The 24,240-nt window shown below is 40.2% G+C and overlaps 1 protein-coding gene across 2 annotated transcripts in view; it reads right to left on the bottom strand.

The window, feature by feature from the left end:
• Positions 1-21,389: 21,389 nt before the first annotated feature.
• The window catches only part of Myl1 (myosin light chain 1), a 19,863-nt gene continuing 17,012 nt past the window's right edge, over positions 21,390-24,240 (bottom strand). The window contains exons 4-6 of one of the 2 annotated variants that reach the window (XM_055616824.1): positions 23,768-23,941; positions 23,225-23,302; positions 21,390-21,602 (exon numbers count right to left, since the gene is read on the bottom strand). In XM_055616824.1, the coding sequence (XP_055472799.1) occupies positions 21,547-21,602; positions 23,225-23,302; positions 23,768-23,941 (308 nt within the window). In that variant the 3' untranslated portion in view covers positions 21,390-21,546. Of the gene's footprint in view, positions 21,603-22,060; positions 22,090-23,224; positions 23,303-23,767; positions 23,942-24,240 lie in introns of those variants that run through there. The other variant, XM_055616823.1, reaches the window with a different exon arrangement.

Genomic DNA, 24,240 nt, shown 5'->3' with positions numbered 1-24,240 from the left:
GGTGCTAAGTACTTGTTTGTTTGAGACAGGGTTTCTCATTCCATTTCCCAGGCTATTATTATGCTCACAGAAATCCTCCTGTCTTAGGTTAAGTATAGTTTAAAACATATACATATGTAAATATGCATTTATGTATGTATGTACGATCATAGATCAATAAATTTTGTGAATTCCTCAGTTAGTTCCTCTTAGACATTTTAGTTGCCTATTGATTGTACTTAACATGCTCCCAACAACTTAATGTGTCCCGGATCATTCATTTCACTTATTCTCCCAGATGAAACCATTCATCTTTCTACCTCTGTGTGTGTGTGTAGAGGTGTGTGCAGATGGAAAGACAAGAGGAGGACATTGGGTGTCTTTATCTACTGATTTCCATCTTACTGCCTTGAGATAGGATCTCTCCCAAGAACCAGAAACTTGCAGTTTGGGCTAGGCTGACTGCCTGGTAGCCCTGGCTCACATAGCATGTTCCTTAGATCTCTGGGGTGCTCTAGAGTGGAGAACCAGTAGTCTGAGAGCATTCACCTCCTCTCCAGACCTGAAACTCACACCAAATGCTGAGTCAGAAGATGAAGGGAACTCTTAAAGAACAGACTGAGAAAGTCTATGTCTGTGTTTATTGCACAATGCATTTTCTTTTAAGAGATTCACACTGCACTCAAGGAAACAGAGGCAGGTGGATCTCCTTGAGTTCGAGGCCAGCCTGATTTACAAAGCATGTCCAGGATGGCCAAGGCTACAGAGAGAACCCTGTCTTGAAAAAACTGAGAGAGAGAGAGGGAAAAAAGAGAGAGGAAAAGGAAGAGAGAGAGAGACAGACGACAGACTTACACTGGTCTGTTTTGCTACAGACTATTGTTACCCATTATCATGATATTAACTAGAGATTAAATATTTATAATGTAATCCATATTATTCTTGTGAAGTATACATTTTTTTTTTTTTTTTACTAGAAGAAAGTTTAGCAGAATGTTCTAATGAATGTAATCTAGGCTGTATTGAACTAACTATCCTAAAAAGTTGATGTAAGAATGAGATTAGTTTTTAGCTATTTAGACTCTATGAACACAATTACCTGTCTTTGGGAGCAGTATTTCTCAAGCAGCAACAGAATGAAATACTATCAAAATAGTGGTCTCTCCTAAAAGTGAATCAGGAATTTTTCCAAATGAAGATGAGTGCTTAGAGTTACATGGCTTCACTTTCAAATGCTATACCCGAAGAATGGAGACGCCAATTGAATTATTTTATTTTTTATTTTAATTTACATACACATACATTTGTTTATGTGAATGTATCCCGTGTTTGAGGGTGCTTTCCAAATACACAATAGGGAGTTGGGTTCACTGGAGCTGGTGTTGGAAGAGGTTGTGAGCTATCTGACATGAAATCTGAGATTCAACCTCAGGTCCTATGCAAGAACTGTATGCCCTGTCTCTCTAGCACCTCCATTTAGATTTTAATAGCACAACTGAATGCCCATAGTTTGAACTTAAATGGAATCATTTGACTAGGAAAAAGATAAGCCTGTGCAATTTTATGTTAAAAAAATAACACTATAGAAATAGAAAGTAAACTGGAGTTTAGGTATTTACGGGTAAATAGGGTCTGTGTAAGCAGTGGAAGGTAGATCTCGTGAGTGTGATATAGTTGTAGAGTTGGATTGTGGCTACGGTTACATGAAGCTATGCATGCGATTAAACTGCGTAAGCTACAAATAGGCACCCAGACAAACAGGGATGCGTGCGTAACTGGCTAACCTCTGTGGATCGTGCCAATGTTCACATCCTGGTGTTATTCCTACTCAACATGTCAACATTGGATGAGGCAAGATGAAAAATTCATGACCTCCCTGTGCATTTACTGGTAACTTACTTTTGAATCTACAAGACTGAAGAGTTTCAAAAAGTGTCATTAGTTATCCCAAGAAATTTAAACAGGGAAGAAGAATGGATGCAATCTAATGCATATTGGGTTCCAGTCAGATTGTTTGTTTCTCAGAGTAATGGCTTCTGCTCGGTTATTTTACAACAACCACAGTATCTCCCTTCTAGAACAGTTTATACCTTTTATTTTGGTAACCACCTCTGAAAGACTTGGGCAAAAATAGCTACAGCTGGCCCTGGGAGGGGGAAAATATCAAAGCCTTGGGTTTCTTAATCTAGGACCTGTACTACAGGCAAAAATGTTCCCTAATGCTTGACTACTTCTGTTTAAACGATTTGTAGGATCCTGGAGGGGAGATGTGAATATTGAACACATCCTGCTCACAGCCGTACAGATTTTTAGAAATGGATACACAGACCCAGATATAACACTGACTGCTCTTCCTGGACATGTCATTAGGTTCTGAGCCAGGCTGGAATTAACAAGTTGTATAACACTTTTCAAAGAAAGGAATGTTTTAGCCTTGAAATTTAACTGGCAGCTGAAGTGCTCCCTAAAAGTGTGCTAAAATAAAAAAGAGAAATATGTTTTATGGTTTTTTTCCCATTTTTTTTTTCTTTTTGAGATAGGGGTTTCATACATAGCCCAGGCAAGCCTCAAACCACAGTGATCCTCCTGCCTCTGCCTCTCAAATACCTGATGTTACAGGCATGCGTCACAGTGCTTCTCACACTTGTGTTTTGACTTAGGCACTTTACAGATATTCCTTCCATTTTTGGCAGCATTCACACAGGAAGATATTCTGTTACATTTTCTAGGTACTTCTGGATGTTGGTTGATAAGGATGGCTTCCGTTTGTCTGTAGTCCTTTCGAATTTCTTGTAACATCTTTGTATCAATAGGTAAAATGAACAGAATTTACAATTTTAGAAAAATTAATTTTTAATTTTATTTCTCGTGTGTGTGGGTGTTTTAGTTGCACATAGGTTTGTGTGCCACGTGGGTTCTAGAGTGTCAGATCTCCTGGGACTAGAGTTGTAGTTAGTTGTGAGGCTCCACATAGGTGCTGGGAATTGACCTCAGGTCCTCTGGATGAGCAACAAGTGTTCTTAGATACTGAGCCATCTCCTGGGTCTTGGTTCTTGTGTTTTGGAACCATGGAGGGAAAGAGGATTCTGATGACAACATAGCAATTGTCCTGTGGTTTAGGCCTTCTAAAGCTTCACTAAAGGAATATGTGTGCCGTAACCTGCTTTCAGCCCTTGTAGCATGGTTGTACAGACTGGGAAAAGATACCTCATTTGGACAGAGGCAGCTCCTGAAGTACATGTCTAAGTGACAGAGCAAGATGGTGATGCCTCTGTAGCAAGATAAACGCTTCCCCTTTTCCAGGAGATGGAGCCCCTTGCCATTGGTTTAGCTGGCACAGGTTTGGATCACAGCCTTTACCCTGCTATTCATCTGCTAATACAGCATCCTTAGTATATCTGTCTGGGCAAGGTTTTAAAAATCACACTTTGAAACAGGTTTCCCTTAAACTGTAGAATGTTAGGGACTCTAAAAGCATTTATTCAAAGGTAGGACCTCCCCCCCCTCCCCCAAGGGAGGAGCAGCCTTGCTAGGCTGACATTGCAGCCAGTCCTGAAGATACCTGATAAGCTAGGGTCAGATGGAAGGGGAGCAGGACCTCCCCAATCAGTGGACTTGGAAAGGGTCAGGGAGGAGATGAGGGGGGGGGGGGGGGACTAGGGGGGAATGAGGGAGCAGGATACAGCTGGGATACAAAGTTAATAAAATGTAACTAATATTAAAAAAATAAAAATTTAATTTAAAAACAAAAACAAACAAACACAAACAAAAAACGAAGGCAGGGATGCCAGTGACCATATCACTTCTAGGTGGAGAATTGTGGCTCATGCATTTAATCCCAGCATTCAGCAGGCTAAGTCAGGAGGATGACCTTAGGTTGGAGAACAGCGTGAGTGAGACTGCAGAGTGAGATTCTGTCACCACAAAAATATAACAAAAAGAAGGAGAAGAAGATCTTACCATTCTGACCATTTAAGAAGTTTTAATGAGTCTGGAGGGCAGAAGAGAATGGTGCTCAGCAGACATCTCCTAGCCATTGCTTATCACAAAGCAAGGGTGTCCAAATGAAGTTCTGGTACCCAATGTATGCCCGCAGAAAATGACAAGGGTGAGGCAAACGTGGTGGTAGAAAAGTCATACCAGATTAAGTTGTATAAATAACTATTGAGTGTAACGCACTAGCAATGCTTAGTAGGAAGGAAGTGAATGAGTTTTCGTGGGACAGGCCTATGAATGCCCAGATTCTCTTGCTGCTGGCAGCATCCTAACTAGGAACCAGGAGGTCTTGCCAGGGTGCACAACATTGATGAAATATTTGACTTTCTGCTATCCCTTTCCCATCAGTCCCCACAATTTACAAAACCTTAAATGACTCAGGTTACACAAATAAAATGTGAGTTAAGTACTGCTTAGTGCAAACTATTTTGAATATTTTGTTTGAAGTCCAACTTTAAAAGGACTTTAGAGGAAAAACATCCCCTGTTGACATTCCTATAGGAAAGTTATAATTATTTTATAGGAAAGAAAATTTGATAGTCTTTTGCTGCTTTTGTGCAAGCCACACTCAAATCATCTCACTATAAAATTTTAATATAAGAAAGAAGACACCCCATAAATAACATTAATGAAAATCAAGCTGGCTGAACAGGTGCAAATTGAAAAGGAGGCTGTTGGCATGGGGGTCAATGCATAGGTGATGTACAAATAATAGATTTGAGAATTTGACTGGTCAAATGCAATGAATAAGAAAATGACTTTGGGGGAGGTGAGAAAACCACTTTGGAAAACTTCTCTAGATATTTGATTTAATAATTAAATTTGCAAACAGATGATATGCTGCAGGAAAATGGCAGTGAGAGAGCTGCACGCTCAACATTACTTTTCATGAAAGAGACAAGATAACAAAATTGTATTCTTCAAATGACTATATTTGAGTGATCTGGACTTTATGGGCCAGAGGCAGAGAAACAGTTTTTATCAGGCTTGTAACCTTTCAGTGTGTGTTTCTGTTGATTATCTTTTATCCTGCACAAAGCCCTATCTCACACATAGTGACTTTTCTAGTCATTTTATCCAACTTAAAAAAAACAAAAACAAAAACAAAAAAACCTCTATTATTCATTTCAGTCAAAAGACAGGTTTTGTTTTCGTAATTACAATATGTTGTTTGGGAGCTGAGGAGAGCTGGAGAGATGGCTCAGTGTCTACTCTTCCGTAAAGGGAGCTGAGGAGATGGTCCAACTGGTAACATGCCGGACACAGAAGCATGAGGACAAGAGCTAATTGGCACCATGTAAGACCAGGGCATGGCTGTATATGTCTGTAACCTTAACCAAGAATGAGGTCTGAAGAGTGGCAGATGCCCTGAGATCTCTGGCCCACCAGTCTAGTCAACTGTTGAGCTCTAGGTTCAAAGAGAAATCCCATCTCAAAAAGATAAGATGGAGTGTAATGGTAGACTTGTCAACCTCTGGCCTCATCTGAACACACACACACACACACACACACACACACACACACACACACACACACACACAAACACCAAACACAATGTTGCTTATCTCCATCCTAACTTACTCCTGTAAACCTCTAGTAAGGATTGGACTCAGCATCTCTGACTTCTTCACCCTCATGTGGACTTTCAGGAATAGTCTTTTTTGAAAGCACAGGGAGAGAAGACATCAGTTTCCTAATCCCCGGCACACTTTCAAGTACTGTGTCACCTGGCTCTACATAAAGAGACCAGCTGGTCTAAGGGCCGGCCACTTTCCGCATTTCTCAGTACACACTCTAACACTGGGAAGCAGAGGATTGCTACCAGGGGCTGATTTCTCTTCACAATCTTGAAAGTCCAGCATTAATGTTCCAAAGTCACACTCTAGAACACGGAATTCTTGTCAGGCTGTGAACCAAAAAGTAACTCTATTGGATACCTCGTAAATCAAAGTGACCAAATGGTTGGCCAAATCAGCTTTTAAAAGATATTTTAACTCACAGTTACAGAGGGGTCAGCCCATGGTTTCTTGGCTTCATGAACTTGGCCAAAGCATCCTGGGAGCTGGAATGGGTGTCAGAGAAGCTTTCTAACTCTTGGCAGAAAGAAATGTACTGAAGGGAATGTTGGTATTCCTCCGCCTTTCTTCTTTCCCCTTTTCTGGAATCGGGAGCCCATGGAGTAATGGCGCACTGAGGGTGGGTCTTCTACCTTAGCCAATCATCTGTGGAAATGTCCTCCTAGGCCTCCCCAATCCTGCACTTGCTTCTAAGTCTAATCAAGTAGACAAGAAAAACCAAACCTGATAGTAAGTAGGAAGTATCTGGAAGTCTGCCTCTGCGGCAACATGAAGTCATAATGAGGGTGATGAGGCTCATGCTGTTAAATCGCCAATGAAATCTTATTCATCTGGCAACACAATTAATTTCTATGTTCCCTCCAGATCTGTTTCTTGATCTCTTCTGCCTTGCTCAGTGTCAGGGGAGTCTCAGGTACATGGGCTCTAATACCCTATTTCCTTTGTCTTCCTTTGGCTTCTGCTTGGGTCTTGACACCTTTAGGGATCTGGACGATGGGAAATGAAAGGGGATAGCTTTACCTGTGTACTTTAGGATGTAGGGTGTGAATGTTATTCTATGATCGCCAGCCTCTGGTTGCTTCATCCTCTTGCTGGTTTTCTTACTCTGCCAGTATATATTGGTATAACTGCCTCTTTAAGTTAATCCCTCGAGTTTCCCTCTGCATGCTTCCATGAACTAGAAATTACATAATTAGCACTAACATGGAGGTTGGATGTGCACACTTGAAGGCTAGCTTTGTGTCCCTGGTTGGAGTATAAAAATCAGTTGTTGAGAGAAACAATATTCCAGATGTTGCTCTAACAATTTTGTGGAGGAAGATAACAACTGTAAGCAATTGGCTTTATCAAAAGAGATTTACATCCATAGTGTGTGTGGATATAACCTAGTAAAAAACTTGTTTTCCGAAGAAAGAGGAAATAGGGACAGTAGCATAGAGTTTCCGCCTCTCCAGAACAGTGGGAGAAGCAGCTCAATGCTGCCAGCCTTGTAGCCTGAGTTCTTTTCAGAAATCTTCTCTCAAGTGGGGCTGGATCTTGACTGGCACCACAGAAAGGAATTTTAGCATCAATTTGTTGTTTGAGGTTACTTAGAAAAGGATTTTTTTTTTTAACATAGACTACAGTGTGTGCTTGTGTGTGCAGGGGAGCAAGACGGTGAAACTTAAAAGTATATATCCAAGAATGAGTATGTATCCAAGAATGACTCTCTCAAGAAGAACGTCCTCATTAGTAAATGTGTCATAATGTTCTCTTTTCACACACACACACACACACACACACACACACACACACATCTGAGAATACACAAAGTGTCTACGTTCTCAAAAGACTCTGAATTCATTATAACTACATTTGCATTTGATACCCTCCTTGGAGCTTTTGAAAGAATCCTGGGATCTTGAAAAGGAGATCCTGTCCAGCATGATGTAGAGGGGGGAAAAAGTTACTTTTCTCACCTGATAAATATTCCCCAAAATGTTCTTTCAAAGTCCAAACATAGATCCCAATGGTATGCTAATACATGAGTGTGTGTGTGTGTTTGTGGCTTTTGAAGTTACATTGCTCAAGATACACAATATTGTGAAGCTTCAAATATTAAATAACACTATTTTGTACACTTATTTTTATTTTAAGAGATGTTGCTTAGTACATGAGATTACAGGTGAATCATGAGGCACTTTGTAGTGTTAATGAGTGATGAAATAAAAACAGTTCAAAGAGGGTCAGAGAAGTCTTACCACATGGGTCACCAACTGTCAAGACTGGCTGTAAACATGGCTTGTACTCTTGTTTCTAAGTTTTTTCTTAGAAGAGGGATTACAGGCCTTTGAAAAGTCTTTGGAAATTCTTGGCAGATACTTATTTTGTTTTGAAACAGTCTTCAGACTCAATAGGTAGCAGTGGATGACCTTGGCGACGTTGACACCATAGGTGGGCTATGGAGTATCATCTGATGTGGCCTATAGAGTAGAAGAGAAAAGTAGAAGAGAAAAGACTACTTACTCTTTCACAAGGTCATACACAGTAGAAGGAAGGCAACTCCTCCAGGAGAATTGGAGTGTGGTGAAGAAGGAAGAGCAGATAATAAAACACTAAAATGAATGTCCTCTGTAGAGATAGCCTCAGTTTAACAAGAATTATCTTTAGCTAAGAGAGCGTGTTACTATATCGTCACAATATAGAATCTGTTGTCATGCAACAGAAGCAGAAGGAAGTACTGAGAACAATGCTAACAGAAAAGCAGTTTGATAGCTTTGGAATTAGATTCTGTGCTATCTCCATCACACTAAAGTGTGTCTTTAAGGAATGTATAATGCTTTTAACTCTGTTAAAGGTATTCTATATTCCTTTATCTATGGTGCATACCAGGTAGGGCTAAAGGGATAGAAAGATTGGAAACTAGGAGTAGAAGTCTTTCATTTGTTGGATTTTTTCCTCACCTCCCAGAACATGCAAAGCACTTGAAGACCCTTATCTTCAGAGAGGATTTATAAATTATTTAATGGCCATCCTTTTTTTTTTTTTTTTTTTTTTTCCTAAATAACACTATTCAAAGAGAACCACCAAACACATTTGGTTTACATGATTGGAGATTGCAAAGTGAGATAAGTGTCAGTAATTAAGCACAATTGGATTTCTTTCCTCGGAGGAAACGGATTTTTGTTCTACTTTTGGAAACATATCAATTTCCCTCCACACCAACTGTCCTCTACTCCAAAGAGTCATTATACACCTAGAGGAAAGGGGGGAGAGAAGGAGGGAAGGAGAAAGGGGGTAGGGAGAGAGGGGAGAGGGAGGACAGGGCAGGTGAGTGCCATCTGCTCATTCTTCAAGTTGAGCTCTCATTTCAGGACTGTGGGGAGTTGATAGAGTCCAGCTAGCAGTGGGCTGTTTTCATTCAAGCACATGATGATGATTTTTCAATGACTCCTTCCAGAATTACACATACATACCCACACTCAGATACACACTCGGTGGTCGAAGCAAAACTTGAAACAAACAGAACAGTAAATTATCAATGGTCATCCAGCTAGCAGCTAGGACTTAGCTACATATATTCAAATCAGGCTTGTTCAGACCACACATAAAGCCATTGTTGAAAAGATCATATTCTCTCTCTCTCTCTCTCTCTCTCTCTCTCTCTCTCTCTCTCTCCATTAAAGAAAGCCAAATTTAGCAAAATTAATTGCCTTGCCTATAATCTCCTATTTAAATCTTTCTGGCTTCCTAGCTCAAAAACTTTTACCACCACACATTATGCAAAGAGGAAAACAAATTCAATTAACCTCCCTTAGTGCTTTGTAAAACAAATGAACGACATTAATGTATAGCTATAAATTCCATCTCATTACAAAAAGGCCGGGCAAGTTTAAGGGTATTCCAGCTTAGTGTAGCTCAGGAGAATGAAAGAAAGCTGAAGTCAAAGAAAGGATGCACAGAGTTTTCATTTCAGTTCTGGTTACGCGAATGTGAAGAAGGGACAGGCAAGGGCTGAAGTAAGGAGGCTGAGTGAGCTCTGTAGTCGTTATTACCCTGATGGGGACCTTCATATTGCCATTATGTTACCCTGATACTTCACAGTTTTGATCTTTTTTAACTAGTGCAAGAAAAAAATTAATTTTTTTTTTTTTTTTTGTGGTTTAGGAAACTTCAGTTTTCCTCTGATTTTAGCAAACTTAGTAAATGATGTGTTAAGTCCTCCATCTAAGGCCATGTGAATTTCAAGGGATATTAAACCTGTTTCTGATCTGGTTATCCATTACCCGTTGAAATATTATTTGGTGGAAAATGCTGGATGTCAAGAAACCTTATGATCCATTTTATCATCTTTTTTTTTATTTGATCCAGGAAGTTGATTTTCATGGGTGGTAAATAAAGTTTATATCTAGAAAGATGAAATCATGAAGCCTGTCAGTATGCTCATTACAATTTATACCACCAAACAGGTTTGCTGTGACTTACAATAATAGTACTTTCAGTAGGGCGATAAGTAATAAAGGCAGAATGTTAGGTAAAAATATAGCTAGAAATAAAGACATATGTATATATATATATATATATATATATATATATATATATATATATATATAAATGTATATGTATATAATGTGTGTGGGACAGTTTGCAAAAATTGTTAGATTTATTCTGAGCTTCCTAACTGCCAAGGCAAAAGGCAGACTCGGTCGCTCCACTTGGAAGCGAAGACCTCCATTTTGCTTTACCATTGTCATGGATAGTGTGTACATGATGTTACAGGCTCCAAAACTAGGCAAAGAAACTCAGAATTCAGGGACTCCCTGCTATAAAGAAATAATGAAATAAATGAATAAATACCCCCAAATAAAGGAAAGCCCCAGCCTCCTTGCAAAGTCCTGCTTAGAGTTCTGTGTCCCCCCATCCCCCATTGTGAATGAGGAGACAACACTGGCTGATTTGGCTAAGTGTCTGCAAGTTTCATTAAGTACTAGTTTTCATTTGGATAAACATTTTCCAAAAAAAAAAAATTATATACCCCAAACCCAAACTTCCTTGCAATCTTTTTGTTGTTGTTGCTGTTGTTAAGTACTTCTCCTTTAAAATGCTGTTGTCATCAAGCCTTCCTTTGTTCTTTCTTCTATTGCCATTGTATGTTTTTTTTTTTTTTTTTTTTTTTTTTTTTTTTTTTTTTTTTTTTTTTTAGTGCTTCTTTTTTATTTTTATTAATTACAGTTTATTCACTTTGTGTCCCCCCTGTAGCTTCCTCCCTCCTCCCCTCCCAATTCCACCCTCCCTCCCTCTTCCTCACCTGTGCCCCTCCCCCAGTCCACTGATAAGGGAGGTCCTCCTCCCCTTCCCTCTGATCCAAGTCTATCAGGTCTCATCAGGAGTGGCTTAACCTTGTTTCTTTCTTTTCTTTTTTTTTTTTTTTAGAGTGTTGACTTTATTTATTGCAGAATGAAGAAGAACATCTAGAACACTCCTGTGAAATTATGGGAGTGCTGTTTCTTTACTGGCAACTTGTTCCTTCTTTTTTTTTTTTTTTTTTTGAATTTTATTTTATTTTTTATTTTTTTTTTTTATTTTTTCTTTTTAGTTACATTTTCTTAACTCCGTGTCCCAGCTGTATCCCGCTCCCTCATTCCCTCCCCAACCCCACACTCCCTCCCTGGTCTCCTCCCTGCCCCTTTCCAAGTCCCCTGATAGGGGAGGACCTCCTCCCCTTTCATCTGTCCCTGTTTTATCAGGTATCTTCAGGGCTGGCTGCAAAGTCCTCCTCTGTGGCCTAACAGACTGCTCCTCCCCTGGGGGGAGGTGTCAAACAGCCTGCCCTTGAGATCCTGTTAGAAATAGTCCGTGTCCCCCTTACTTTGGAAAACTACTTGGTTACTGAGCTACCACAGGCCACATCCGAGCAGAAGTTCTAGGTTATATCCATAGATGGTCCTTGGTTGAGTTTCAGTCTCAGAAAAGACCCTGTGCCCAGATATATTTGGTCCTTGTAGAGCTCCTATCCTTTCCATATCATACTAACTTCCCTTCTTTCATATGATTCCCTGCACTCTGCCGAGGGTTTGGTTATGAGTCTTAGTGTCTGCTTTGAAACACTGCTAGGTAGAGTCTTTCAGATGCCTTTTGTGGTAGACTCCTGTCATAAGTTCAAGGCACATCCCATTTGTCTTTCTAAATGAGGATTAATCACCTTCGCCTGTGTCCACTTTCTTGATTATCTTCTTTAGGTGTGTAGATTTCATTATGTTTATCATGTCTTGTAGGTCTATATAAGCGAGTATATACCAAGTTTGTCTTTCTCCTTCTGGGATACTTCAGCCATTGTATGTTTTAAAAACCAGAACAGCAGAGTATGTGACGTGGTGGTGGTGGTGACAGGAACCAGAATGCATTGTATGAATGTATGAAGGTCTCAAAGAACAGACTTGATAAAAGGTGAGGGGGGGAGGAACTCATGAAAGTAACATATAGTTTGCTTTTTATTTCAAATTATAAAAGCAGTATGTTTCAGCTCTTAGAGAGAGGTAAAAATGATACATAAAAGTAAAGAAAACATGTAAATGAACAAAAATTTTGTAATTTCACTTGTCCAGATAAATCATTAGCAACACCTTGACATTTTTTCTCAAGCTTTGTGAACGCTGATGTAAATTTTGTAGAACAAACTTCTATTTGCAAAATCTAATGCAATTTGAAACTGAATTATTGATCCAAATCCAAGCAATGTCTGAGATTTACTAAGTTTGTTGTATTAAGTATAGGTAAATTTTGTTTCCTCTGTGATAGTCTAGGAATCCAAGAATATCTTGGGCAATACAGCGAGACATTGTCTCAAAGGAAAAAGGTCGGCATGATGGTATACAGCTCTAACCTTGAGAAACCTGAGTTAGGAGGATTGTAAATTCAAGGTTAGCCTGGGCTACATCCTGATACTCTGCTGTACTCGCCCCCTAGTCTTTTTTTCCCCTTTAAATTTAGCAATAACCACATGTCAGCTATTGTTCTAGGTTCCAGGGATATAGAAATGGGGCAATATACACAAATAACATAAAATAATAATAAACACAAGGTCCTGTTGGGCATGTTGTAGATGTAGGGGTTTCAGTAAGGAAAGGCCAGGAGGATAAATACATACCAAGAAGATGTAAAATCATCCTCTGAAAAGAAACTTCTTGAATGTTTTCAAAGAACTATGATTAAAACACAGGGAACTTCCCAGAGACTCATACTCCAACCAAGGACTATTCATGGAGATGACCTGGAACCCCTGCACAGGTGTAGCCCATGGCAGTTCAGTGTCCAAGTGGGTTACATAGTAATGGGAAGAGGGACTGCCTCTGACATAATCTGATTGGCCTGCTCGTTGATCACTTCCCCCTGAGGGGGGAGCAGCCTTACCAGGCCACAGAAGAGGACAATGCAGCCACTTTTGATGAGAACTGATAGACTAAGATCAGAAAGAAGAGGAAAACCTCCCCTATCAGTGGACTTGGGGAGGGGCATGCATGCAGAAAGGGGAGGGAGGGTAGGATCGGCAGGGGAGGAGGGAGGGGCTTATGGGGGGATACAAAATGAATAAAGTGAAAATATAAAAAAAAAATAACTACAATCTCATTTATTTAATTCTTACAGTTTGTCTTAGTTAGGGTTTCTATTGCTGCAATAAAACACCATGGCTTATGTTACCATATTGCCCTTCATCATTGAAGAAAGTCAGGATAGAAACTCAAATGAGGCAGGACCTTGGAGGCAGGATCTGATGCAGAGGCCATGGAGGAGTACTGCTTGCAGGCTTGTTCCTCGTGGCTTGCTCAGCCTGCTTCTTATAGAACCTAGGACCACCAGCCCAGGGATGGCACCACACACAATGGGCTGGGCCCTCCCCCAACAATCATTAAAAAAACGTCCCTCCTTCCAGATAATTCTAGTTTGTGCATTGAGCTGACATAAGACTACCCAGCATGCAGTTTAAGCACTTGTGCTGTCTCAGTTAGTCCCCACAAAAGGGCTTTGTGAATAATTTACCTATAATACCATCAAGGCTGTCATCTGAAATTTGATAGAGTGTACTGGAACCTAAGTCTGTGCTTCTACCCATCACACCTTTCAGCATTATTGGGAAGAAGAATGATTAAGAAGAACTACCAGTAATCATCAGGCTCTGCTTCCACCTACTGAACTGTTGGCTACTGATGGATTCTGGGAGGATGTGGGGAGTTGCTGTCTTTAGTTGTGTATCTACGGTTAGCTCTGAAACCCACATTGATGCAGATAGCCCTGGTTAAATTCAGCAGATATGGAAGCAAAATGAATAGAAATGAATTGAGAAAGAGATCTGTAGGAGAGAAGGGCTAGTAGAAAGGGGTTTGAAAAAAGATAGGAGAGGGTGAGAGTGGACAGTATGCATTCTTTACAGGTTGAAAGTTATCAAAGAACTAATTAGATAAAAAAAAAAAAAAAAACAAAACCAAAACTGTAGCATATGGAACCAGGTTGCAGCAATGGGTATTTGTCCTGGCTTTGGTTAATTAAAACATAAAATGCTCTTAAAAAAGGAAATAGCAGGAAATAAGAAAACCAAAAGAATATATATCTTTTAACCTCATCCTTTAAGCAATGAGAACTACTAAATGTTTAAACCCAAGAATGACACAGCCATCTTGATGCTTAGAATAGTAAAACTGAAAATACTGGGTGTAAGAGTTGTGACTTGGATATGAGTTAATGGATTGTTTCTGAAATCTGAGAACCAAATAATGGCAGACTACACAAAGGTGAAAATGGAGAGAAACGCTTACTGGTGGAGTCCTCGTTTTTTGATTGGATTGGTGTGGTAGGAAGGAGAGAGTAACAATGGATAGAAGTACATGCCTGTAATTGCAGCACTCAGGAGGCAGATGAAGACAGATCCCTGTGAGTTTGAGGCAAGCCTGGTGTACAAAAGTGAATCCAGGACAGCCAGGGCATGTTTCATAAAGAAACCCTTTCTAGAAATGTCTCAAAAACCAACCAAACAAACATAGAAAGAAGTCCTGAGCTCATAGTCTGGGTCACTGTTTTCTTTTGGGATGGATGGAAAGTGGCGTGCACGGTCATATGGAAGAGCCATGTTGGGTACGTTAGGGATGGCTGCGGTTAGTGTTTGGGAGAAATATCTGTTTGGGTAAAGGCAGAGCTGGGTGTTGCCAGTACTAAGCCAAGTTTCTGGCATATCAGAATGAGAACGTGTACATGGAGAGGCAAAGAGGCAGGGGACAAAAACATGTGGGCCATTAAATTAAAAACTAAAACACGACCTTAGCATATGAACAAGGTTATGGGATGGGAGGAAGGACAAGTACGACAGGCAAAAAAGAAGTAATGGAGGAATGGAATCAGAATGTTTTCTCTGGAGGCCCTGGGAAAATGACAAAGGGCTCAGACTGATGAATATTTCAGGTGGCCGAGAACTGGGATTTTACCTCTGGAGTTGGTCATTAATCTTTTTCAAGAAGGCATAATGTGTCTAGAAAATTTAAAAAAAAAATTAAAGAATTTTTCCATTTGCTGAGTAATTGGTACGTGAGAAACTGGATGTAGTTAGTGCAGAACATACTCCTGAGAGATGCAATAGCGGGAAATGAAGGAAACTGAAGAGCAGTGAAAATGTGCATCTCCAAGGATTCTTATTCAACTTAATCATACTTATGCACAACGTTATTTATTGATGTTTGCTCTCCGAAAAAGAAAATAGGTAATCAGAAGTCCTTGAAGTTAAAATACAGGACAATGCAGGCGAGCTTTGCTAGGTTAGAACGGACTCCCGTGGGAGACCAGAAGACAGCGGTGGGGTTCAGAGCCTCCGGAGAGGCCTTCAGAACACAGCTGTGGTGTGAAAGCTGAGCTGAAGCTGGCTGGATAAAGAAGTGGTGAAACAGAGACGCTTCTTTGAAGGCAAGGAACGCCACGTACACATTTCCAGAAGGAAGCAACTGCGGTGTGTAAGCGGATCTGGACGGAATTCGGTTTGGCTCACATGTGAGGGGTAGCAGGGTTGGCATATGAGAGGCGAGGCCCAGTGAGGGTACGGGGATGTCGCCGAGAATTTTTGTTTTGAGCTAGTTTGGAGTGTGTTGGTCTCTTGGAGGTGATACGAGCCTTCGGAGTGTTCAGAATTAGAGAGAGACACCGTCCTGTTCACAGTGTAGAAAATTGCTCTGGTGGAATGATGCAGGTATCTTGGGAAGGAGAGGGATGTAATGAGGGACAAAAAAAGAACAAACCATCCATGGACTGTACCAAGCACTAACAGCTTACGGCTATGCCAACGGAGACCTTGGCAATGGAAATGTGAAAAGGTGGACTTATTATTTTTTAATACTAGGAAGATAGGTTATTGGCTGATAAATTGTGAGGTCTAGGGAAGAGGTTAGATTGAAATGATTATACATATATAATTATATATAATCTGTAATCATTATATATAATTAGAAAGTGGCTCTGGTTGTATGTATATATACAAATCACTCCAAATCAGTTTGGAGAAAGTATGTACTCTGATTTTGATATTTGATTTCCAAATGACTTAGAGATGTCAGTGGGACAGAGCAGGAAGCTGCTGCGTACGCCATCTTGACGCACATGCAAAGAGTGTTGCAAAAGCTAAGGATTCGTGAGGCGGCCATGCATAGATAATAACTTAATTCAATAGAAGAGTTGAGGTCACCCTGGAGAGTGTGTAAGAGCGCAGAGGACAGACCCTTGAGCATAAGGTTAAGGTGTAAGATTTAAGAGAGGAGTAGAGAAAGCCCATCTACCCAAGAGAAGAGTTAGAAGAAAAAGGGGAAGTGTGGTGTTGCAGAAATAGAAGACAAGATCAAGTGTTTCAGAGAGAGTGGGTCTCTCTGAACACTGCATCATGCACAGGGATAGAGCAGGGACTAAATAGGACTTGCTAGTCCACGATTGCTTTGGCCATGGCATGGCAGGTTCCTATCCTTGTAATTTCTTTTCAAGCATGAATGAGTAAGTCATATAGTTTATATGGTCATATAGTTTATAATTTAACTTCAGTGTTTGCACAGATTATTCAAAATTAACCTAACCCGATATCATGACTCCTTCACATCAGTGCAGAGGGTAGGACTATAGACAGCAAGAACTGACCGAGCCTGCCTCCCAAGCACCTGTTCTTTAGGGACTGCTTTGATCTCTCTGACAGAAGTCTAAGAGTGAAAGACAAAAAAGGGAGAGTAGATTTGCCAAGTGGACAATTTCGCTGAATTATAGTTTAACTTTGAAAATTCTTTTAGATGTATTTATTTTATATGCGTGTGTGCTTCGCCTCCACATTTGTGCCTGACGCCTGTGGACACCACAAGAGGGAGTTGGTTCTCTGGGACTAGAGTTAACAGATTGTTGTGAGCAGCCATGTGGATTCTGGGAATTGAACCCTGGTCCTCCGGAAGAGCCATGACTGCTCTTAACCACAGAGCAAACCTTCCAGCCCCTGCTCAGTTTCCATAAATAGATGGCGGCAAAATAAATCTTATGTATGTGGGTTGAGATTTTGATGTGTTTTTTTTTTTTTCAAAAGTTAAAAAGAAGAAACCTCAAATCTATTTTCACTTATGATGCTTTATACACTTCTACACACATACAAATTTAATATGTTGTATGGGGCATGGTCGTGTGGTTGCATGTGTGTAGATACATTGGTGGAGGCCAGCAGTTAACCTCAGATGTTTTCTTCAGGTACTGCCTACCCGGTTTTTTGAGACAGGGTCTGTCACTAACCTGGGGCTCAACAGATAGGTTTGTCTAACTGCCTCTCCAGTGCTAGAATTACATGTGTCCATGCCCTGTTTCACTGACAGAACTATCTCCCCCAGCCCCACATTTGCAATTTTTATTGCGCAACCAAACATGAACAATTACCCACTTCTGTTCTAATTATGTAATGTACTTACTTCTATCCTATATAAAAATATTACGAGGTGAGTTGATTTTCTCTTTAGCAGGTTGCAGAAAGACAAGAGGGAAGAAAAGCTACTGTTGTTCTATCAAGGCCAGAAAGGAAAATTTAACTGATATTCTGTTGTTTGATTACTGGGCATGGAATTTGCATTTTTCCAATTGTTTAAATTAAGTAGCCCTCTACTCCGGAGCAGTGTTAAGACTGGTTCCAGAAAACTCTAAGCTTTGTATTCAGAAAACCAACCTTCACAGTTTACAGATGACAGCATGAGGATTGGGGGGGGGGGGCTCACTTAGCATAATTTAAATTTAAATACTTGATTATGGATCAAACTGAGGAGATGTTAAATTACACGTACCTTTTGCTTTTTTCTAAGAATAATATGGCATCGTAATCACTGCGAAGGCCAAGGTGTCATTTTTAAGTGGTTGCTGGTCTGCCCCACAACACAGAGGCTTGTTCTTCCTCAGTTCTTGCTGTCAGCAGCAGCCTGGGGTGTCAGGAATTGCCCGGGTGCACAAGCAAAGCAATGCTGGAAAGCATCAGTCACTCCTTGCTCTCCTTGCTGCACCCCACCACCCAGCTCTTCCTCTACAAGAGCGGACTTACAAAGTCTCTCACTCCTGTCCTGGGGGGGAAGCTTGAGGCTGCTTAGGCAGGGACATCTGGACTGCCTGGTGCCTTGAGTGGCCTGGGATAGAGTGGCGCGTTGTATTCCTGGGTATACTCCTTGGCTCTGGGAGATGTTGCTGGGAAGTGAGGCTGGAGTAGGGCACTAGAAAGCTGGAGTCCAGGCATGGGCCACATTTTTGCCTGAGTTAGGTGGTGCCTCAGGCCAATCACACTGTTAGCAGATAAAGTCAATGACAAATTAGAACGTCTTCCTACCAGACACTAATGATGTTTAAGAACACCATTCTCATATGAAGCTTCTGGAAGGCTTGCCAGCAGTCTTGTAACCTGTTATCCTACCCAGACCATAACTTTCTTAGCTTGGTACTCACTGCTTATCAAAGTGCAAACAGAAATCATTGCCTGATTGCTTATTCACACTACTTAATCACACTTGGTGAGCATAGCGTATTTAGGTCTTTCGTCTGGACCTCAGGTAGGTATTTACTGTTTGTTTTGTGATTATAGTCATTGCTGACGAGATCTACAGATTCATTCATTTCTCTAGACTTAGGAGTTGAGGGAAATGATAGTCTTTCTTTATTCCGCTAAGTTTCAAGTTACATTTGTCCTGATTTAAAAAAGATATTTACCACTGTCAGCTTAAGATAATGAGTTAAGGGAAGGCATATTACAGGCTCTTTACCATGTGATAGTTCTTGGAAAATATTACTCAGAAACTTTAAAAATACTCTAATTTTTAATAAAAAACTTTACTTTTCCAGTTAAATAATAATTATTTCCTTTCTAAAGGGACATAAACTCTTACGTGCTTAGGCTACAATTGCAATTTTGAGACAAAAAAAAAATCAATGTATAATGTGTTTTGTGAGCAAAATAACTTGAAGGTGGTTTTAAAACAAACTTGAAAATATTTGCTTATGCAGCGCAGGCTTTTTTAAAAGTTATTTTTAAAGGCTGAGGAATTAGGCACCTGTTGTTTCGCCAGCTGGTGGGGATGTTAAAAATGGCTATCACTCTTCTGCCGGCAGCTCCATGTTGCACCTGCTGCTACTTGGGTTACAGGCGTTTCACACATGGTAATTTAATAAGGTTAGGTCCCAGGAGAGTGTACTGAAGTTATCCTGCGGAGAGGGCCAAAGCACTTTATAAAGTCTTGAGAGGAAAGCGCTATACGTAAAGCGTAAAACTAATAATTTAGATCATATAGACATCATGCTTTTCAAGCTTGAAAAAATAATATAAAGACATGTATATGATCAGAAACTAGTCACAGATTGCTAAAAAACAAAAACAAAAGGGAGCCCTTTATGATTAGACTAATTATTTTCTCTACACTGTGACCTTTATACTTCTGAAAAAAAAATTTATTTTGAGAGAGGGTTTCTCTGTGTAGCCCTGGCTGTCCTGGAACTCATTCTGTAGACCAGGCTAGCCTTGAACTCAGAGATCCATCTGCCTCTGCCTCCCAGTACTCTGGGATTAAAGGCGTGCATCACCACACCCAGCCTGAAAACATTTTTTTAAATATAATTTTTTATTTATTACAATTTATTCACTTTGTATCCCAGCTGTAGCCGCTCTCTCTCTCCCTCCCTATCCCACCGTTTCTCCCTCATCTCCTCCCATGCCCCTCCCCCAGTCCACTGATAGGGGAGGTCCTCCTTCCCTTTCATCTGACCCTAGTCTATCAGGTCTCATCAGGACTGGCTGCATTGTCTTCCTCTGTGGCCTGGTGACAATTTCATATGTGGAGCTTTAATTAAAAAAACAAAACAAAACAAAACCCCAAAATTTATTTTAATTGTCTCATGAAATAATTAAAAGTAAGTGCATATTGAGAGCCTTCACTCTCATGACCTTCATATAGCCATTAAGTTAAAATCTTAAGTAAGGTAAAGTGAAATATACTTAAAAATTCAATTAACCCACCTCAGTAGGCGCCTTTCACATCGTCAGTGGCATTGGTGTGTGGCCCCCCACGAAGGAGAGAGCAGACACAGGTTTCCATTCTCCCAGAAACATCTCTGCGACATACTCTCAGTGGTGTTTCTGGTTCTTGTTTTTAGGTAGGCTTGGCTTAAAGGTCACAGTTCACTTCCTCTAAACATGGGATCGCGGTGGCCCAACTTAGCCACAAACGCACGGGTCAGTGATTAGACCACAGGTGACTTTTGAAAGATAGAAGAAATTTGTTGGCTCGAAGTTGCCAACATCCCCGCCCCAGAGGTCCATGCAGGCATCTGCGAGTTTCTGGCCGTCCTCGTTGCGGCTCTCTCTTCAGGGAGGTAGGGGCAACCACATGGCACCGACATTACCTACTTTGAGGGTCTTCTGTGGGAAGGTATACGTGACACATCGCGGCGATGACGCTTATTCCGCAAATTTTGCCAGTTAGTTTTCGTGCTTCTTTGATGTGTAGTAAACCACGGAAACGTGGACGCATGCATGGAAAGCAGAAGAGGGCATTGTGGGGGCGGGGGCGACGCATAGGAATAAACAGAATCCTGAGCTCTTGGGCAACAGTCCCTTCAACCTGGAGAGGTTTTTTAAAAATAACAAGTAAGAGGTCACACTGGAATATATTTTTGGGGGTCATCAGAGAGAAAAGTCAAAGGCATCTACCGTTCTATAATACTACAGAGGAGTTAGGTCAAACAGTAAATAAGGATTTACCTAAAGTTGAAGGACCCAGTTTTGCCTTTACCTTACCATAGTATATTAAAATGCCCTGGATCCTATCTGAAGTGCCTTGGTTTTCTATTTAACTTTTTAAATAATATATAATTCTTTATTATTTAACGTTATTACTTTGTAGATTATTTTAAATTTTAAAGTCGATTACTTTAAACCTACTTTGTAGATGACCTTAGATTTTTTTTCTTCTTGTGTTTATCATGTATTCATTCGACTGTTCACGTATTCATTCTCACATATGTGTGCATATGTGAGAGGTGGGGCATGGCGTGAAGTGGTGATCAGAGGACAAGTGTGGGAATCTGTTGTCTTCTTCCCCCGTGTGCAGCCAGGGATGGAATGAAGGTCTTCAGGCTTGGTGGCACATGCCTCTACCCACAAAGCCGTCTCATCAGGCCCTGCAGTGATTTTTTTTATATACATTTGTAATTCATTATTTTTTATGATTTCCCGTAAGAATTGAATTCTTAAAGCGAAAAAGTAAGACACAACACAACTTGAATATTTGACTGACCAGCTTTATTGATATAATGTTTAAGAATGTGTGGACCCAAGCAGATGATAAAAGTGGTGTTTGGACTTGAGATTATCAATATTTTATCTGTCTTCCTAGAATGGTAGATGCCTGAAAACTCTAGGCTTATAAAAATGCAGGATATCTTCAATCTGGAACGGTCTAGATGGATCATCTGGGTGATGGTAAGTAGGTGTGGACAGTTAGCCATAGGTGTTCTGGAACTGACGTTCTGGCCAGTCTTCCCAAACACTGTGTTCTGTAGGGAAAATGGAAGCAAGTGAGATGTTGATAATATCTCTTGAGAAAGAATGCTCTAGAGGAAACGATGAGCCAACACTCAGAAGGCAAGTCACATCCTTGCTTAAGAACCTGGTGGCCGGCACTTGAATTTAAACTGTTAGAACATAGTTTGTTAGAGAAATAATTGTTAAAAGCTAAAATAATTATTCAAAGAATTTAGCACAACATTTTCAGCAGGAAAATGTACAAAGGAAATTAATTAACTAGTCTCCGGTTAGTTAAATTTTCACTGTTTAGTCGTAGTAGGGTTTCAAAGATAGGGTTAAGCATATGGGTTAATATAAATAACTTACGATTAGGAGGCAACATTGTATCTAAAGCATATACTGTGAAGCTGTTATTTATTTTTTAACAAAAATATCACCAAGCCTTAGATATGAAAGAGAGGATAGGTATATACCTTGAAAACTCCATTTAGACAGACATGATGTGTTTGACAAAAGCTGTTGGACAATATATATAGTTAGAAAAAGTCAAATTGAATTAAAAAGTTGAGAGTTGAATTTATTTTCCACATAACTGTCTATTTTTCCCAATGATTTGACTAAAAGTTAATTATGTATAATGTATTTATAACAACAACAAAATAGGAATTGTTTATGGGTTAAAAAGTACAGTTTAATATTTCTGATGAAGATTTATTGGCATGGCTGAATGCCTTTATTTTCTCCCCTTTTCTTCCCCTTCTTTCCTGTCTCCTTTAAAAAAATGCTTTTTATGAATTTGGAACATTGTAAATTTAGATTTTCATCAAAGCTACCAACATAGGTTTATTGAAATATGGCTGGTCTTTTGGGGGGGGGGCAGATAAAATTTATTGGAAATATTTCAATTTTTAAAATAATATTAAACAGCTTTACTTTAAATATGTACTTTGTATGTATATTGTTTTCATACCCTTTGTGTAAAACTGCTATGAACTAGTGGCAGGAAATAAACACTGGCTACTAAAGGATGGCATTTCCAACCCCTCCCCCACCTTATCAGTCTTTTCCTTTCTCTCTTCCTTTCTCTCTTTTCCTCCCTTCCTGCTTCTAGCAGGGTCTCAGTCTATAACCCAGGAACGCCTGGCCCCTCCTCCTTCAGCTTCCTAGAATTACAAATGTATGCCAACATAGCGGCTATTAAGTGATTTTCAAGGTTTTAAACAAGATATTAAACAAGACCACTTGACAAAGAGGACTAAATTTTAGTACCAGCCTTGCTGTGAACAATTTGACCATCAGTAAGAAATTAAATCTCTTTGGCCTCCAGTTTCTTGATTCTAGTGATTTTTTGTACTAGCAAAGAACTTGAAAAATTTGCTCCACTCCAGTACTGTTCTATACTTGATTCTAATCCAAGCCCTGTCTATCCTTCAGGGATATTAAAGCTAAGAGAAAACATCAGCAAACACGGGTTAAACTGTGAAATACTGCATGGGACTTCCAAAATTAATTCCGCATGTCTGTTTGGGTCCTCATACAACATCTCATAAGTAGGCAATTTACTCATACTAACTAACATGTATCAACAAAGAAGAGGAAACTGTAATGGTCGAAAAGGAATCTATCTTCAGTGAGGTAAGGCCAGCTGTACCTTCATAGTTGATGCAGCCGTTGGAGTCTTCCTGGCCTGCCAGCAGCGCCTCTACCTCTTCCTCCTTCATCTTTTCACCTGGTGAAACAAAACAGTTAGTTTTAGAAATAAGAGCCCAGACTATTTTCAAATCCCCATCACAAGTGATCAGCCATGGGCTTTTGAAACCATGATTGAACTCTTGGAGGATGAATGCTTGTTCCTTCTTATTTCCCAGGCACGTAGGAAGCTTTCCAACAGACTGATTTTTGAATGGATGAATAAACTGAACATTATCACTTGTGTCCCGCCTACACAACCTGGGGGAAGCGAAATGGTGCACTTACTCTTTTTCCAATACTTTATGTGAGTACTCCACCCCCAAAACAAACTCACTGTCGCAGGGGCCAAGGGAAGTAGTCCCCGACTTTTGACTATTATTTTTTTTTTCATTTTGTTCTTTGTAGCCTTCCCCCTGACTGTTTTGATTATGACATGACTTTCCTGTCATGACCTTTCCTGCACAGTCTGCCCAGTTAAGATCACTGAAATGAATTCCCTTACCCAGAGTGGCAAGGACATGGCGGAGTTCAGCACCCATAACGGTGCCGTTGCCCTCCTTGTCGAAGACACGCAGACCTTCAACAAAGTCTTCATAGCTTCCCTGGTCCTTGTTGTTGGAGATTGCTTGCATCATGGGCAGAAATTGTTCAAACTCGATTTTCTTAGCGTTCATCTCTGGAAGAAAAGAGCGGTTTGCAAAATTAGTAACCACCGTAAAATACTACCTCTGAGTCATAGAACAGTTCGGACATTCATTAAGAACCTTCACGTAAACTTAAATTTCCGGTAATAAACTCCCAGACTGACAAAGCATCTGATAACAGACAATAGTGTGTGCTCTGCAGTCTCAGTGCCGAGGTTCATCGCTAGCTCAACACTCACAGCTGTTCAGAAATGAGCAACTTTGCCAACCCCTTTCATTTTATTTATCATTAGTTTTTAAAAATAGGATCTTACGCATCTCTGAGTGGCCT

Source organism: Psammomys obesus, unplaced genomic scaffold (genome assembly GCF_907164565.1).
Source record: "Psammomys obesus unplaced genomic scaffold, mPsaObe1.curated_primary_1811, whole genome shotgun sequence".
Classification (NCBI taxonomy): Eukaryota; Metazoa; Chordata; class Mammalia; order Rodentia; family Muridae; genus Psammomys; species Psammomys obesus.
The sequence above is the reverse complement of the archived record's forward strand: the minus strand, read 5'-3'. Positions and strand labels throughout refer to the sequence as shown.